The 17,341-nt window shown below is 62.1% G+C and overlaps 1 protein-coding gene across 2 annotated transcripts; it reads right to left on the reverse strand.

Moving 5' to 3' along the window:
* Window positions 1-9: 9 nt before the first annotated feature.
* Window positions 10-13,875, reverse strand: MYL10 (myosin light chain 10). 2 transcript variants are annotated; one of them, XM_045461035.1, is made up of 8 exons: window positions 13,523-13,875; window positions 9,804-9,892; window positions 7,374-7,466; window positions 6,855-6,930; window positions 5,922-6,026; window positions 2,747-2,825; window positions 554-602; window positions 10-262 (listed from the first exon to the last, which is right to left on the reverse strand). In XM_045461035.1, exons 2-8 carry the CDS (start codon window positions 9,804-9,806, stop codon window positions 164-166), a joined length of 504 nt encoding a protein of 167 aa, XP_045316991.1. In that variant the 5' UTR covers window positions 9,807-9,892; window positions 13,523-13,875; the 3' UTR covers window positions 10-163. The 2 variants fall into 2 exon arrangements, with proteins under 2 accessions (XP_045316991.1, XP_045316992.1); XM_045461036.1 differs by lacking the exon at window positions 7,374-7,466.
* Window positions 13,876-17,341: the final 3,466 nt, after the last annotated feature.

Raw genomic sequence — 17,341 nt, forward strand, 5'->3', positions numbered from 1 at the left:
AACTCAGGCCTTGCTTGCACGATTTATTCTTGCTTTGCCCCCAGCCCACGGGGCGAGGGGAGCCTTTTCTTTACACACATTGGCTGCGGGGCCTCCCCAGTGGCCGCCCCCGAAACACCGCCGGTGTTTGCCGCCTCCGAAGGTGGGGGGGGCCCTCGGACCCCTAGTCCTTCTCTTCGCCGTGGGTGATGATGTAGCATAGGCTCCTGTAGTCCAGGTTGCCACACACGTCTGGAGGGAAAGCCGCGAACATCTGCTTGACCTGGGGGAGGAGCAGGGAGTCGGCCCGGATGAAGGTCGGGAGCACGGGGTCACCCGAGGCCGTGGGGCACAACATCGCTCCCCTCTCTGCGGTTGGAGGCAGGGATGGAGGGCCCAGAGGCCGGGGTCCCACGGCCGCCCCCACCCATCCTCGTTCTCATCCAAGGGGGTCATCACCTCAGCATCTGAGGAAGAGCGATCTCCAGAGGAGGGGCTGCTGAGATGGGCCCTGGCCGGCCCGCACCTTCCAGAAAGATCAGCAGCCCCGGGCGGAGCCCTGAAAAGCACTTACCTCCTCCTCACTGAACCGGTCCGCCTGGGTCATGAGTTTCTCTTTGATGCTGCTCAAAGAAGAGGAAGGGCCACGTTCAGGGGAAGGGCCACCCCGGGCGTGCACGCGCAGATTCCGGGGGTCACGAGGGCAGGCAGGCTGTGGGGAGGAGCCCTGCCCCAGGAGGACACCAACCAGATGTCTGTGTCGCCTGGGGTGGACCCCTCGCCTCTCGGCCTCAGTTTCCTCCTTGGTAACACAGACTCTCCTCCACACATCAGGCGGGGACCAAAAGAAGTGAACTTGGGGCCCTGACACGACCTTAGCGCCCACTCTGATGTCCCATCATGCAGTAATAATCAACCTCCAGATCACGGAGGGGAGCCCCTCTTTCTCGGTTCTAGACGGACCATTAGTTCAGCTGGTGCCTCTGGCTGACGTCTACAACCGGGCTTTCGAGAGGACAAGCTGCTCGTGCTCAGCCAGGGGTCGGGCTGAGCCCGTGTCCTGCCCGGGTCTCGTTTGCTCCTCCTGGCCCTGGGAGTGAGAGCCAGCGGTCCCCCATCACCGAGGGAAACCGAGGCTCGGGAAGGGTAAGGATTTGTGGTGGCGGGTGGGGCCCGTGTCCCTGGGTGGTCCTGGGGAGCAGCTGTCCGCGGGGCCCGGAGGAGCAGCAGGAGGCGGGGCAGGACAGGACTAGATGGGCCCTCAGGGGACACGGCGGGCGGGGGAGGGACCCCAGGCCCGAGCGCCAAGCGTCCCGTGGCGCCAGCATGGCAAGCCCGCTAAAGGCCGACGCACATTTTCCATTATTTACGTTACTGTGGGACAGTCACAGTTGCCAGCTCTCCGAGCTGGGGACTGTTCACAGACTCCGTCGCTGGCAGAGCCTCTGCTGTGGCCTGCCTGGCGGGCAGCCACGTCCTCCGGGTCCGATACCCCGGGGGGTGGGGCCTTCGGTTCCCAAACTGGGTCCCTAAGGTGTTCCTGGCCCCGCACTGGTGAATCCCGACCACCGCAGGGGTTGCCCTCAGTGCCCCCCGGGGGCCCCCAAGATGGGTGTGGGAACCGTGGACCCCTGGAGGAGGGGTGAAGGAGAGGGTCCCAGCCTGCAGGAAGCCCGAACGTCCCTTGTCTACCCCTGGCGAGCATGTGACTCACAACTTTGGGAGCTGGGGGTCGGTGAGAAGGTGTGAGAGTAGACAGACCCTCCCTGTTTCACCACTGCCCAGCCCCCCACCCCCACCCCTGTTATGTGATGATTCTAGCAGGCAGCAAATCTAGCCTCAAAGTCAAGGCCTCAAGCATCACAGTAATCCGCCAGAAAGCCCGTGCCTGGGGAGGAAACTTGCCTGTGTCCGGGTTACCCACAGGCCCGGAGAGACCTTGGAGGCTCTAAAGGGACCGCCCAGGGACAGTTCCGTGTCCTAATCCCTGGGCAGGCCGCCCTTGCCCCCAGCCCTTAGCTCTCTGCTCAGTGCTCTTGCTGGGCTGAGGATAGCAGGCGTCCGAGCCCCCACCTCTACAGTGCCAACCCAGTGGCCCGCCAGACAGCTGCCCTCAGCCGCTCACGCTGCGCATCCCCAGCTGAGCTGGTCCCTTCCCGTGTCCCCTCCCCCATACCTCTCCCCAGAACCCTGGATCCTATTGGCACTGGCCTCTGGTGTTTCAACGACCCATCGGCTCCCTTCTGTCCCCACCCTCGCGATGACCATAACCCCGTCCTTCCTCCACCAGGCTGGGGGTCATCTCGCCCCATCTAACTCCACCTCAGGCTCTCCCATGCCCCCAGGGTGGACCCGGAGTCCAGCCACCCCCTGGCCAAACTCGCAATGCCAAGCCCTGGCCTTTCACCGCCGTGTTCCTGCGTCTAGAATGTTCCCTTCCCCAGCCTAGGCAACCCACAGTTGCCCTTCAAGGCCCCCCTCTACCGCCACTCCCTCTCGCCACTGGGAAACCCACCCCTGGTGACTCCATACTCCCTGTACAGTTCCACGCAGAAGTGGGGACACTGAGGCCCAGAGAGGGGAAGGGGCACATCGAGTGACGGCTCAGCTGGGCAGGGCGGCGCCCTCCTGGCTCCCGGTCGCACGGTGCCTGAGCATCGGGTCGGGAGGACACTGAGCCGCCACCCAGCCTGACTTCACTCCAGCTCACTTATCACCTGAGCCTCTGGGGAGAGAAAACCCAGAACGGAGGACAGAGGGGACTTACAAATCAGCCTTGACGAAACCTTTCCCTTCGGTGTCAAACACCTTGAAGGCGTGGAGAATGGTCTCCTCTGGGTCCGTACCTGGAAGCAGGACACACAAGGCAGGGAGAGAGCTAGGGTGACGAGGCCAGGCCAGGCCAGGGCTGGGCAGGGGCTGGGGGTGGAGGGGCTTCCTCCCCTGCAGAGCGGGGGCCAGACCCAGTGGAAGCAAGAGAAGGGAGACTCCTGAGAAACAAGGAGTGGGAGCAACAGGAAGGGCTGTGAGCGGCCTGCCCCGCGGTGCGTGGACACCCCAACTGAGCACTTGGTTCATGCCTCCCCCTCCTGACGGCTGGCCTGATTTTGGAGACGGAGGAACTGAAGCTCAGAGGTCGTGATTAGTGAGGTGGGGGCGGGGCACAGCCAGAGCAGTCCCCGCTTGACCACCCCCGCAGCGCGGGTTTGGCATCAGAAGCGTGTCGACTTCCACAACAGGGTCGAACGCCCAGCCCCCGGATGTGCAGATGGGGAAACTGAGGCCCAGAGAGACTCAGGGTCTCGCCCAAGGCCTCACGGCTTCCGGATGACGGCAGGTGACCTGGTGACCCTTGCCTGAGCGCCTTGCCCTCTGCCACACTGCCACCCTGCTCACTGCAGCCCAGGGACGTCCCCTTCTTTCTTCGAGGCCCAGCTCCGTCACCAGTGAAATGGAGGCAAGGACGGTGGTTGCTGCCCGCCTCCCGGGATCAGTTGACAGAGACGGGTCGTCAATGGTAAAGATCTTGTCAAACACGGATTGATCACGGTCACAGACACCTCTGAGTTCTCCGTGCCATTTTATCTCATGGAACCCCCAGGACACCCCGTGGGGTAGGTATTGATGCCCTCAGGTTGTCAAAGAGGAAACTGAGGCAGAGGGGGGCTCTGCGCTTGCCTGAGGCCCCCACTAATGAGGGGAGGGAGGGTTAGAAGCCAGGTCTTTGGACTCCAGAGCCCTCGCTTGTTGTGCTGCTCTGGGCTCCTGCCCGGCGGACTGGAGCCTTGCTAGGACAGGAGTCTTGCTGTCCGGGTCATTCGGTGCCTCTGAGGCTGGCCGAGCAACCGAGTGCTGGCCTGGGGGCTCATGGAGGGCGCGGCAGTGGGCTTCCTCTGGGGAGGGCAGCGGGGAGCCCGTGTGCCCAGCCCAGAGGCTCAGGCCAGGGTCCAGCTGGGGCAGAGCCCCAGGCCCTCACATCCTGGCCGCGAAAGCAGAGAAGGGGTGCCCGAGGGATTATGGGTGGGGGGAGGCTGGTGGGAGCTCTCGGCCTCCCAGGGTTTTTGAAGAGCCCCGGCAGTAGGGGCAGGTGGCTCCAGCCCACTTTCCTGAGGACCAGCTACCTGGGGCTCAGGCCCAGTGGCCGGACAGTGACCACAGCCCGATCCTCCCGTCCCTCCTCCCAGAGAGGCTCTCTGCCCCGCGGACTGCGAACCTCACCAGATGGGGTGCAGTGGCCGCTGGGACCAAGTGTCCGTGCCCCAATTAGAGGATGAGGCGGTGCCTGTCCTAGCCCCCGGCTCCTGTCCCCACCACTGGCCAAGCGTGCAGGCTCAGCCAAGTTCACATGACAGGCTCAGATGGAACCCCTGTCCTGCCACGCCCGCAAAAAATGAGAAAAAGCTGCAGTCTCTTGGCCCCGCCTGGCCCTGGGTCATAACTGTTAGCTCAGCCGTGCACGACATGAACTTCAGGCCTCCCTGCAGAATCACTGGCCGGGGTCACGCGTGTCTTTCCCAAGAGCGGACCCTGGGCCCAGCCCCTGGGGCCCAGTTCCAGCAATAACCCCTAACAGCTTCCCATCCCGGAGGAGGGCCTGGCCCAGGCTCCATGTCTGGCCTTCGGTCTCCTCATCGCCACCCGTGGGAGGGTGGCGCTGTTAGGTCACAGGTCAATTGTTGGCCTTCTAGCTCCAGGATCAGGCAGGACAGTGAGGACAGCGTGTGTAGAGGTGATTGTACCTTCTGGCAGGACACAGCCCATGAGGGTATTATGATTTCTTGCCAGACGCAATCTGTGATGCTGCTGGGGATCCACCCCTGCAGTGGGGTTGATGGTGGCCCCCAGAACATACGTCCATGTCCTCGTCTCCGGAACCTGGAAATGTCACCTTACTTGGAAAAAGGGCCTTTGCAGATGTAAGGAAATGTTGAGATGGGAAATCACCCTGGGCTAATCACCCTGGGCTGGTGGGCCCTAAATCCAGTGACAAGTGTCCTGCTGAGCTCAAGGCAGGGGGAGACGGACAGACAGAAGAGGAAGGAGCAGTGTGGCCACAGAGGCAGGATCTCCCCTAGAGCCTCTTGCCAGATGTCGGGCTTCCAGACTCCACAACTGAGAGAACACGTTGCTGCTTTTGCGAGCCACCAGCTCGTGGTTATTAGCTAGAGTGGCCTCAGGAAACGAACACAACCCCATTTTACAGACAAAAAATCCGAGGTGCAAAGCAGACGAGCCTTGCCCGGGGTCACCCTGGGGGTCAGTGGGAGGGCATCAGGCAGCCTGACGGGGTGGGGAGGGGTGACAAGGCTCACCTCCCAGAGCAGCCACAGCCCAGACTGGCCATTCCTTCTGACCCTAGAATCTTCCAGCCCAGGAAAATGTTACTGAGGGGTGGAAGGTAGCTCGCCGCGGCCCGGAGAGAAAGGGACAGAGTTGCCTTGACCCCAGGGTCTGGTGGTAAGAGCTGGGAGCCGTGGTTAGGTTCTCTCCCCCGCCACTTTGATGCTGGGACACCCGGGGCAGGGGTGGTGACACCCCTCAGCCCCTTGATCCTTTCCCTGCAAGCTGTGTGAGTGACCTGTCCAGCCCCGGGGTCAGCCACAGGAACTTCCAGAACCCCCTCCGGTGCCCCTGCTCCCATCAGCAGTGGGTAATGAGGCAGAGCAGGTAAGACGAACCCGGGGGTAAGGAAGCGGGGCTGGGGCCCGTCCTGATGGTGGGCGGAGGGTTTTCTCACAAAACTGTCCCGTTGGCGCCCCCCACCCCCAGCCCTGCAGGCGGCTGTTATTACAGTTACCGCTACTCTGTGGTGTAGAGGCCCCTGGGGTGGGGTGTGTGCACCCAGGGGGCTGGCATCTGGGGGCTACACCTCGCTCCCAGCTGTCCGCACACAGGACCAGGCGGCCCAGCCGCTCCCCGGGGCCACCCGGGGCCTCACTCACCCTTCAGCTTCTCCCCGAACATGGTCAGGAAGACGGTGAAGTTGATGGGCCCGGGGGCCTCCTTCACCATGGCCTCCAGCTCCTCGTTCTTCACGTTGATGCGGCCTGGAGGAGGGGAGGAGTGGGGACACCCAGGAGCATAATGAGGGACAGAGGGGCCCCTGCCTGCAGGCAGTTCCAGGAGAGCAGAGCTCAGGACCAGGGAGCGTCCTACAGGCTCTTCCAGCTCGGCTGTCCTTAGGCCCTGCCTACCTGCCCGGGGACCTCAGGAAGGGCGACACATTCAGCCACAGTCAGCGCTCCCAGCCTCCCCCACTCCCGCCACCACCTCAGCCTCCTTAGAAAGGAGAACCGGTTGGCGATTATCCCCATTTTGCAGATGAAGGAACTGAGGCCCAAAGAAGGTGGAGCCCAGGTGCATAGGGGCCGGAAGACCTGGGCCTCGGGGCTCATGGGCCCCGGGATGAGGTCAACTGGAGGTGGGGGACTCGGGTTCCCCATGGTCCCAGCGGACAGTCACATCTCCAGGAGCTCCAAGTTCAGTTCAGACGGGACTTGGTTATGCCCTCTCCCCCCGGCCTGACCCCCACCCCATTCATGCCTGAAGGCCTCTCCCTGGGCCCTTAGAGGTGCAAAACCCTCCCCAGCCTTGAGCCCTGCGGACGTGTCCAGCCTCTTGCCCCAGCATCCCCCACTGCTCTCTTGACCCCTGACCCCACCCAGGCCTTCCAGGCCAGGCCTTTGCAAGGGCCATTCCCGCACCTGAAGGAGCCCCCCACGCCCCCACTCGCCAACCTTCCAGGCACTGGCTGCCCCTCCCCTGCCCCCCGACGGCACCCAAGCCCCTGTTGTCCCCAGCCGCCCGCTCCTCCCGGAAGGGCTGGGCTGGGTTCCGCCCCAAGCCCGGAGCCTCCACAGCTGCTGGTCACGCACCCAAGGCAGCAAAGGTGTCTCTCAGGTCCTCCTTGTCGATGAAGCCATCCCGGTTCTGGTCCATGATGGTGAAGGCCTGGTGAGACATGGGTACTGAACGGCCAGCGACCCAAGCGCCTGAGCCCGGGCTCCACAGACCCCTCCGGCCGGCCGCTGTCCCGGCTCAGATGGCACGAGCCAGAGAGCGTCGGCTAACCCACTCTGCTCCCGCTGAGTGCCGGGTGCCACGCCCGTCCCTCCCCCTCATGCTCACAGCGACCCCATTTTACAGAGAGGGAAACCGAGGCTCAGAGAGCAGAAGGACTCTCCCGAGGTCACACAGCGAGCAAAGGAGGGGCGGGGGGCTGCCCAAGGAAGACAAGCCACACCTCTAGACGGGGAGGGGCACCGGGGTGGCCCCTAAGAAGGGTGACATCATCACCCCCAGGGACTGAGGGCGACCCAGGCCTCGCCGGCCCCATGGGTGCTTTCCGTGCGTTGCATTAACCCTCCCGGTGGCCCCAGAGGGCACTGACCAACCTCTTTAAACTCCTGGATCTGGGACTGATCAAACATGGAGAAGACATTGGAGCTGGCTCCGCCCTCCGCTCTCTTGCGGGCCCTTCTCGGTGCCTGTGAGATGCCAGCGGGGGGCATTGCAAAAACCCTTCCTCTGGAGGTCAGCCAAGCACCCGGCCCGCCCTTTCGTCCCACCTCCCAGAGTGTCACGGTCCCAAACGACACGGCCACCCCCGGCTGCGGGGTGTAGCAGACAGACAGGGCTCCTGAGGAAGCCTTGCGGATCCGCTGAGGCCAGAGGCCTGGGGGCCCCCTCCCCACCCCACGGGCCAGTCAGTGGCTTCCTGAGCTGGCGGGGGGAGACCCAGGCAGGACAGCAGGGAGGACACCGTCCGGCCACGGCTCCCTGTGTCCATCCCATCTGCGGGCTCCCCTGCGCCCACCCAGGCCCCGGCTCAGAGTGCGGATCCGTCGGGAAACGGCTGCCCAGAGCTCAGGGCCCATCTCCGTAGCAGGTAGAGCAGGAGGCCACCCACGTGGAGGGTCTCCGGCCAGCCTTCCTGCCTCCACTTGCTTCTTTCAGGATATCAGGGGCCCGAGAGCCCACCGCTCCGCATTCCCCGAAGGCTTTGGGTCCCCCAGATTCCCCCAGGGGGCCTTTCCCTCAGCAGCCATCGCCAGGGCTCAGGCTTGGCTGGCGGTGCAAGCAAGGACAGCCCGGGAGGGGGAAGGCGGGGTCCCCACGGACAGCGCGGCTTCCCGCCCCCAGCCCCCCACCCCCAGCCCCCGCCTCCCTCTCAGCGGGCACCTCCCTCTGTGCCAAGCCCCCTGCCTACCCCAGCCCAGAGCGTGGGCTCCCCCTGCCCCCCAGCCCCTGTGTGGTCTCCCCTCCCCAAGCTCACTCCTCCCCCCCACCCCACCCCGCCCCCACCCCCACTCCCCCTCCGGCTCCCAGGCTGACTTATAATTAGCTTTTACTGGGTGCTTTGTCTCCACTAATCCTTTGAAAGGGGGCTGGCAGGGTAGCCAGGACGTTATGATGCTGTAAAGCCTCTGTAATATTTATAAATCCCTTCAGACATCATAAAGAAAGGAACCTCCCTGAGGAGCTCATCTCACATAATTACATATACATTTCCCTCTGATTAATAAAAAACAATCACTTCCGTCTGTGGATATTCTGCCCTTTCTCTTCTCAGACCTGCCCTCGACCTTGGCTTCCCCCATCCCTGCCTCAGCCAGCCTTTCATGTCCCCCTTGTGGAACGTCGCCCCACTGTGTGCCGGGCCCTCTTCCAGAACCCCCAAGAGGAGACGGGACCCTGAGCCCCAGAGCCCTGATCTGCCTTCTGATCTCCCAGCTGGGACCCCGGCCAGCCCAGCTGTCTTGGAAATTGCCTTTTGCACTGTACCCCTAGAAAATAAAAAATCTTCTGAACGGAACACCTCGGGGCAGAAGGGGGTCACCGGACCTGAGTTCTAATCCTGGCTCTGCTGCTCACAGCCCCGTGATATTGAGAAAACCAGTGGCCTTCTCTGAGTCTCAGTGTCCCCGTTTACGAAACCAAGGTAGTGCCTCCTTCCGAGCATCAGGACATTTATTAGGCACCTGCTGACCTCCAGCCAGGCCTTGTGCCCAGTCCCAGGGACCCAGAGCTGAATCAGGCCCTGTCTTGTCCCCAAGGAGCCCCCGGCCCAGCCAGGAGACAGGTGATCAGTGGAGAGTGATAGAGGGAGAGGCAGACACTGAGGACACAGAGAAGCCCCCGGGCCACTGGGCCACTCAGGGCAGACCTCCCAGAGGGGGTGGCTTCTGAGCTGAGGCTTGACAGCCGGGTCCGAGTTCTCAGGCCAAGAGGGAGATGGAAGGTGTGAGAGACAGAGATGTGAAAGAGTGGTGCCGTGGAGACCCTGTAGGGACAGCCAAGGGGCTGGAGACAGGGACAGGGGGAGGGCAGCTGGACAGGCCCCATGCCAGTCTGCGTGGGACCCAGGCTATCCTGGAATATCAACCCCGACCCCCCAGGAACCATGTCCTCTGTCAATGGGAGCAGAGCCCTGCTTCTGCCGTGAAACCTCTAAGCCTAGCCCCCTCCTTCCTCTGCCCTCCTCTTCCTCGTTCCTATCCCCCACCCCCGCAGCTTCAACTCAGCAGCCCCCACCAAGTCCAGGAAGCAGAGACCCAGATCAGGACCTACGTGGATAGACTGGCCGCCCGTTAAGGACCGTCCAGGGTGGGCCAGGTGCAGGGACAACATCAAGGGTGAAGGAAAGGTCAGGACTAGGGACATGAGGTCAAGGTCAAGGATGTCAGTGAGAGGAGCAAGGTCAAGGTCAGGGTGAGTTCAGGCATGAGGTGAAGGTCAGAGTCACAAATGAAATCAAGGTCACAGGATGAGGTCAGAGTTGAGGAATGAGGTCAGGGTCAGGAGGCAGGGCAGCCCCAGCCTACCATGGTCTGGAGTGCTCCCTCTCGACGCAGCAGCACTGGGGGTTCTCAGGGAAGGCTCTTTAAATAGTGCTCCAGATCCGGACAACAGTCTGGAAGGTGACAAAGGACAGGATGAAGGCCTCCCTGCCAGGCACCTGTCTGGGGCCACTCGGAGTGGGTGGGCCAAACCACAGGATCTCCGCCTATCCTGGGCCAACCGGATCTCTGCACCCGAGGGACAAGGGCCCAGGAAGGGGCACTCGGCCGAGGACACACAGCATGTTGAGGCCTGGAACTAGCTGGGAGGACTTGGCCTCGGGCCATTTGAGGTCAGGAGCACTTCCAAGGCAGGGCCACCCCGCACCAGCTGGGGAAACTCAGGGCTGCAACATGGCCCAGCCCCTTGAGCTAGGTGCCTCTCAGTGGGTCACCAACCCCCGGCGAAAAGTGGCACGCAAGCACGTGTCACCCCCGTCAGCCTGGGGAGAGGGTTTCTGCCTCAGCCTGACCCACAAGGCCCCTCAACCAAGACGACTACTGCCTCCTGGTCATCAGTGCTACCATTGCCCGCTCCAGCCCTCCGTCCATCGACAATGTCCAGGGAGCTGAAAACGCAAAGAGACGGACAAAAGAAAAGTGGAGAGAGGGGGAGACGGGGGAGAACTGGAAAATCAGATCCCCATTCCTCTCTGGCCAGACATACCCCCGGATGTGGCCCATCTCTACCAGGCCCGACCCCGCCCAAGGATTCTCCAGGAGATGGGCCAAGCCGAGTCTGCACCTGCCCCTGGCAGGCCCCCATGTGTCCAGGGCAGCCCAGCAGCCCCCGTCTGCCCGGCCAAGTTGGCTCCCATGTGGGACCCACCGCGTCTGATCGGCTGCCAGGGCCGGCATTGCTGGGCTCAGGCAGTGAGCCCACCCGTCTCCAGGCACTGCACAGCTTAACTGTCCCCGGAGCTGGTCTCCAGGCCTCCGGGCCCCAGTACGGCTGATCCCTGCCTTGGGGGAGGGGATGTGATGAGTAGCTAACATTTATAAAACACAGAAGGGCAGGCCATGTTCTAAAACGTGTCCTCCCAGTGAATCCTCACCCCATTTTCCAGGTGAGGAAACTGAGGCTCACATGGGGTAAAGTCACTCATCCAAGGCCGATAAGTGGTGGTGCCAGGATGAGTCTCTCTTTCTAGTCGTTCCAGAAGGGTGCTTCTGGAAGGTTCTGCCCATCCCAATGCTCACCTCCCTGACCTCCCTGAGACCTCTGATGAAATCCTCCACCCCGATCTGGGGCCAGGACCGCCATGCTGTCCCCTGGCAGGGACCAACCACACGCCCCGCAGGTGTTCAGCAGGCTGGGGTGAAGAACCCTGGGGTTCAGGTCCCCGTCCTGCCGAAACTGCTGCGGGAGATGGGCTGGGTAAGCGTGGCGAGGGGCCTGCCCCTTTCTGGGTCCACGTGGAGGGGCCGGTGGCCACCGTCTGCACCTGCTACAGGGAGCCCCCTTTCCTTGCCGGGTCCATGAGCCTGGCCCTGGGGCTGCCTGGCCCTGGGCTCGCTGAGCAGAGAGATACTTGCCATGTGGGGCTTTGTACCACCTGCTTCCTGCTGGCTGGAGGCCTCGTCATGCAAGGGCTCGATGCCCCTAAGCTCCTGCCTCTGGGGATCACCACCCAGGAACGCAGAGGGGCTCCGGAGGGCTCAGGACGGTCCTGAGTGAGCGGAGAGCCACCCACCCAGCCTGCCGGGAGGAAGGAAGTGCGAGACGGAATCGCAGTGAGATGTGGATAAGCCACAAAAGAGGTTACAAGTGCTTAGCAAACTACTTCTGATGTTTTCCTTCCCTGGCCTCCTTCTCCATGTTACGAAAGCAGGGAGAGCTGATCAGAAATCCGGTGGAGACTGAAAACTCGGGGGAGAGGTGGTTGGGGAAGGTTTGTCCCTGGGGCGAGCAGGGGAGTGGTGAGGGGGCGGGCATGCAGTGTGCCCTGAGCAGGGGGTGCTGTGAGCTCCACCCTGTCTTTGGGCGATCCCCTCAGCAACACCTAGACTCTCAGTTTCCCCTGGGGAGAAGTGGTGCCAGTGGTGTGGCCCCCTAGAAGCTGCCACTGGGCCGCCGGGTGCCATGAAAAGGAGGTGGCCTCTGGAATCAAGGGCGGGGTTTGGAAGGCAGATCCCCGCGCTGACAAAACTCACGGCCTCATCAGCCAGGTGAGGCTGGGGCGCGTCTATTGTCGTTGCTGGGTCACACTGTTTGGCCCACCTGACCCTGGGATGATGGCCAGTTCTGGGGGGGTCGGAGAGACCGCTGAGGGGTCTGTGCTGCCAGCCAGGGGCCTCCTGGGAGTGAGCAGCCACAGAACTGGAATCCCGGGTCGGCCCGGGGAAGTCAGAGGAGTACTTAGCCTCCTGTGAAGAGCACCCCGCTTTCCAGAGCGCAACTCACGGTCCCGGGAGCCACCAAACCTGAAAGGGAGCTTGAAAGGCATCAGCTGCCTTTGGACTTGGCCTTCCCCCTGCAGGGTGACAGCTGTCACTCACGCCGCAAAGTGGGCCAGGTGACCTCGCCTTGTCACTTCTCACCCCTAACTCTGCCCTCTAACGTTTCATGGCTAGCCGGCTGTCCTTGGCCTCCCGGGCCCCCATCCCGGCCCGCCACCACCGGGCCTTCACCACTTTGCAAAGTCTCCTTCCTCCCCGCCTTTGACCGTGGACCATGTTCCCTCCCCAGCCGCACCTCCATCCCCCCACTTTCCATCACCTCTCACCTCCTCCCAGAAGCCTTCCCGGGTTTCCCTCCCTCTCCCACTAGAATCACTGCTTCCCTCTGCCCTCCACTCTTCAGATCAGCGACTACCCACCTTTCCCTTGGCCTTGGGGCCTTGCCATCATTGCTCCTTGGCCTCCGGCCACCTGGCCCCTAAGAGCACAGTGGGGGCTCAGAAACACGCTCCCAGGGGTTGTTCATACATAATCTTCCATGTGGGGCGTCACTGGCCCTCTCAGTCGAGCCCATCGAGCCCTGCTCGATGCCGAGTGTCCCTTGCAGACTCAGGTGGCCCTTGCTTGCACACCATCTGTCATGGGGAACTCACCGCTTCCCCAAGCAAAGGCAACTCAAATTGGCAAACACTCACTGACGAGCTACCGTGGCCCTACACTGGTGTTCTGCGGGGGCTAAAAACACATCCTTTGCAATCCCTGGGTCTGAATTATTTTGTGTGCCAAGTTTATTCATTCACTCATCAAATATTTATGGAGTACTTATTGAATGCTAAGCATGGCAGACACAGAGGTGAAAAAATAAAATAAAATAAAACAAAACTAGTGTGGCTCCAGGAGTGAAGGGGCCCAGACAGAGTGCCTTTCCCCAGAGGAGGCATCGTGGGCTGGGGTCCATCACACTGGGCCTTGAAGGATGAGGACACAATGGGCGTTCTCATCGCTCTGCGAGAAGAACAGGTGGATGTGTAGAACGTTCCAGGGCACCCACAGGGGTGCCCAGATATGAAGGCGTATAATGTGAGGGGCCAGGGTCAGGCAGGGGAGGGGAGCAGAGGGGGGCCAGGGCTGCTCAGAGGTGGTGGCCGAACCGTCCAGAGGTGACCCAAACGGGACCGGGCAGAGAGTTCCCAGACCTGGCTTGGAGGCTCCCTCTTCTGGTTTAGGGTGACTCCTGGCCCGCTGGGCAGAGAATCCCGCCCCGTTCTCCCCTCTTCGCCCATCAAACCCGCAGCTATTTTTACAGCAGGAGGCCGTAGCCACAGGCCCCTTGAACAGGATGCATCGTTCGTGCTTCTGCAGAGTGAGTGCGTCTGCCGGCCGCTCCACCACAGCTATAAAACAGGCAGGAGGCATTCCGGGAGACATTCTTCTTAGCTTTAAAGGTTTCCTTGTCTTCTCTAAGTGGCTCCAAATTAGAGGAAGGCTCCAGACAGAGGCGGGCCTGGGGTGGAGGGGACACCGGGGCGTTTGGGAAAAGACAGACCTCCCCCTAATTGTCTTCAAAATCTCGGTCGTCCCATCTGGTAATTAGAGAGTTGACAGTGCAAAAAAGGCGATTTCCTCTGGGGTAAGAGGGAGAAAACAGCTCGTCGGCTGTAAGTCCGGGTCCTGCCTGAAATATTAACTCCAGGGGGTTGGGCTGCCCTGGCCTGACCCACGCGCTGGCCCCGGTCCCTCGGGAGGAGGGATGGGGGAGCCCGGAGAGCCATGCTGCCTTGGACGGGCCAGAAAGGGCACGCGGTGGGGCCCCCGGAAGTGAGTCCGGGCGCACTTTGAGCTCCAGGCTACCGTGCCAGCAGCACGTGGTGTAGGCCCCTGGCTCAATGCCAGCTTTATTCTGGATTCCTAGCGGGGAGGATCGTCCTCAAGGAGCACGGACTTTCCCGGTATGGGGGCCCTGCCTCCTAGAGCTAAATGTGGAGAGTCTCGGAGGTGCGGCGGTGGGGGGTGGCGGGGAACTGCCCCTCTGCCCCATCTCTGATTTCATTACTGAGGAGGTGATAAGGAGGTGGGGGATGGTGAGAAGCGAGGAGCGGAATCCAGGCCCCCTGACCTACGGACCGCGTGCGGGAGACCCTTCTTTCCCTCATGCTCACATCTCCTTTCTCAGACCCAGGTGGCTTCAGATGTGGACGGGGCTGGCCTGGGGACCAGGCCACAGCCGAGACAATTCAGGGGTCCAGCAGCGGAAGCATGGGGCTCTCAGCGCAGCCTCACCTGCCCAGAGAACGATGGCGACGCGTCTCCCCAGCCACGGTAGCCGCAAGGCGGGTTGGACCGAGCACCAGCTTGTGCTGAGTTGTTGCGGGGACTCGACAGCACAGCAGCAACCTAGAGATTGTTGCTCACAGTCAGCTCAACTCAGACATGTTGTTATAAAAGTGAAAATACCCTTGGGCTGCATTAGTAGAGGTCTACGTCCTCAATCCAGGGAGGTGACGGTGCTACCTTCCACTGACTAACACAGACAACAGAAGACTTATGCTCGGTCCTAGTACTGTGCTTTAGGGAGGGTGGTTTTTGGAGGATAGCAGCATGTATCACATGAATTGTGGCTGAGGGGCTAGGGGCTCTCAGCTGGAGAGAAGCGGCTTTAGTGGGGAGCATCAGTGTGGCAGCTTTGTTAGTTTACCAGCCGGGCCGAGGCCCGTACGCTCACCCAGCTGGCACCAGCACTCAGCTCTAACGGCCATCGTCTCCCTACCTCCTGGTGTTTGCAGTCAGGCTCACCCCCTTCTCCAAGCTTGGCCCCTTGGGAAGAACGTTCCCTCTGTTACCCCATTTAAATCCTATTATTTGGGTCATTAGCTCTCGCTGTCTGAAGAAATCACCCCCAATTACAGTGGCGTGAGCTCAGAAACGCAGGAAAGGCCCAGTGAGGATAGCTCACCTCTGCCCCGTGGCATCTGGGACCTCAGCTGGCAAGACTCCGAGGCTGCGGGTGGCTGGACGGCTAGTGCTGGAATCATCCAAGGCTGGACCACTCGCGTGTCTGGTGTCGGGGCTGAGAAGACCCAAAGTCATGGCCGTCTGACTTCTACGGGGTGCCCAGGACGCCACACAGACGCCCCAGCAAATAAGGTGGAAGCCCGTCGCTTCTTGAGGTCTACGCTCAGAGGTCAGATAGTGACACTTCTATCCGACTCCCTCGGTCAGAGCAGTCACCAGCGCTTGCCCAGCACGGTAAGGAGAGACGGTACGGACCCTGCGTCTTGACGGGATGAGCCAAAGACTTGGCGGGCACGTTTTACACCTGCCCGTCCCACCCAGCCTGGGCTCAGGGGAGCTCAGGAAGTGGCCTGAGGTCACAGACCTGGTAGGTAGGGGAGCCGGAATTCAGATCCAGCCCGGAGGGGCTCCGTCCCACAGAAAGTACGGGAGCCCAGGAAGACCGGGAGGCTCGCCCGGGGCCGTGTGGTAGGTGGTCAGCCTCTGTCCGCAGCCAGAAGGACCGAGGTTAGAAAGGGGCCAGGGCAGGAAGGAGAGGCCCGGCCCCCCGGTTCACAAAGGGGCAGGCAGCCCTTATCCCGCCGGACGGCTCAGGAAACTGAGGCCTGGAGCAGGGAAGGGCCGGGTCAAGGTGCCTGGAAGGCTTACGCCTCACCCCCCGAGGGCTACCGAGGAGCAGAACGGGGCGATGTGAATGGGCCCTCCCTTGAGACGCGGGGCATCCCGGCCGCGGACGGTGGCTCGGGCGAGGGCTGGGGCTCGGGGCCCTCCCCGGGGCCCCGAGGCTGCCAAACAAGCCCAATTTGCTGTACTAATGTGTGCCTTCTGCTGCTTGAAGCTTTCTCACACCCTGTGCTGTGAGCCGGGCCGGGGGCAAGAGAGCAGACTATAATTATGTCAAGCCACACCCTGCTACCTTGCTCAGCAATTGGCCAGGTCGCCCCGCATCCAGCAACTTCCACCCCACCCCGGGCCGGGGTGCGGCGGATCAGAAGCTGGGAGGGGGAGTGGGCCGCTTTTTAAAGCCCCCCCCCCAGAGCCCCTCCCCCAGTAATGAACCTGAAAATGGGGCTGCCTTCCCCAGCTGGCCCCCCCGTGGCTCCAGCCAGACCTCAATCACGCTCTGAGGGAGATCGCCGAGCCAGGACCCCCACCCCATCCCACACGGGCGGGGACCTCCACGATGAAGGGGACAGCGGAGGGCAGAGGCCTCCCTGGAAGACGGCCCCTCCCTGGCGCCCAGGCTTATGGGCTGAGCTGTGGGGGGGACCGGCAGTACAGCCACAGACTGAAATCAGATAGACCCGGGGGCAAGTCCCTCTAGGGGGTGGCATCGGCTCTCCGTGACCTCACAAGCCACTCCGTTTCCCCAAGGTCGCCCGTAACACAGAGTGAGTCTCGTTCCCTTCTGTCGCGAGGATTAAGGCATCGTGCCTGGAACGTGATCGGTGCTTGCCCACTGTGGCTGGTCATTGGCAGGGGCCCCCCCTGGACTAAGGGGGCTGTTCTGGGGCCACTTCTGGGGGCCGCAAACCCTCCGGATCAGGCGCTCCACTGACGAGACGCCGCCTCACCCCTTGATCCCTGCCATTATCAGTGCACGTGGTGCCTGGCAGGCCAGAGCCCCCCACACCAGAGGGGCCCCTGAAAGTGGGCACCCCAGGTAAGTTGCCCAGAAGGACCCAAGGCCTGCCCCTACCACACCACCCCCGTGTCCCAACACTCAGCCTGGCTGGGACAAAGCCTCAGGGAACTGGGGCTGCCTGGCTCCCCTCGGTGGGGCCCCCGGTCCAGCAAGGAGCCAGGTTCTTTATGCCTTATTCTCTGCCTGTCTCTCCCCGCCACTTCCAAGGGATACGGGGAGTTCTGCTTGTGCACAGCTCTGGCTTCAGGGAGGAGTAGCAGAAGAGGAGGCCAAGGGGCTCCTCAGAACCTTGCCCCAGCCAGGCTTCGGCCCTTCGTCTCTCTCCGGTCTTCTCCTGAGTCTTGGCTTCCCCTCTTGACCTCTGTCTGACTCCATGCCTCGATCTGGCTAATCCCTTTTGATCTAGAATCCCAGGTGTCCAGTGAGTCTGAATGTTGCCGCTGTTGCAGGAGACCGGGCCCCCTTG

The sequence above is a fragment of the Leopardus geoffroyi genome, chromosome E3, assembly GCF_018350155.1.
Source record: "Leopardus geoffroyi isolate Oge1 chromosome E3, O.geoffroyi_Oge1_pat1.0, whole genome shotgun sequence".
Classification (NCBI taxonomy): domain Eukaryota; kingdom Metazoa; phylum Chordata; class Mammalia; order Carnivora; family Felidae; genus Leopardus; species Leopardus geoffroyi.

Bases quoted from the DNA above. Each gene is read 5' to 3' on its own strand.
- MYL10 (XM_045461035.1), bottom strand. The intron at 6,027-6,854 runs GTGCGTGACCAG...CCCCTCCTCCAG, and splicing joins AGACACCTTTGCTGCCTTGG to GCCGCATCAACGTGAAGAAC. The intron at 2,826-5,921 runs GTGAGTGAGGCC...TCCTGCTTCCAG, and splicing joins GTTCGGGGAGAAGCTGAAGG to GTACGGACCCAGAGGAGACC.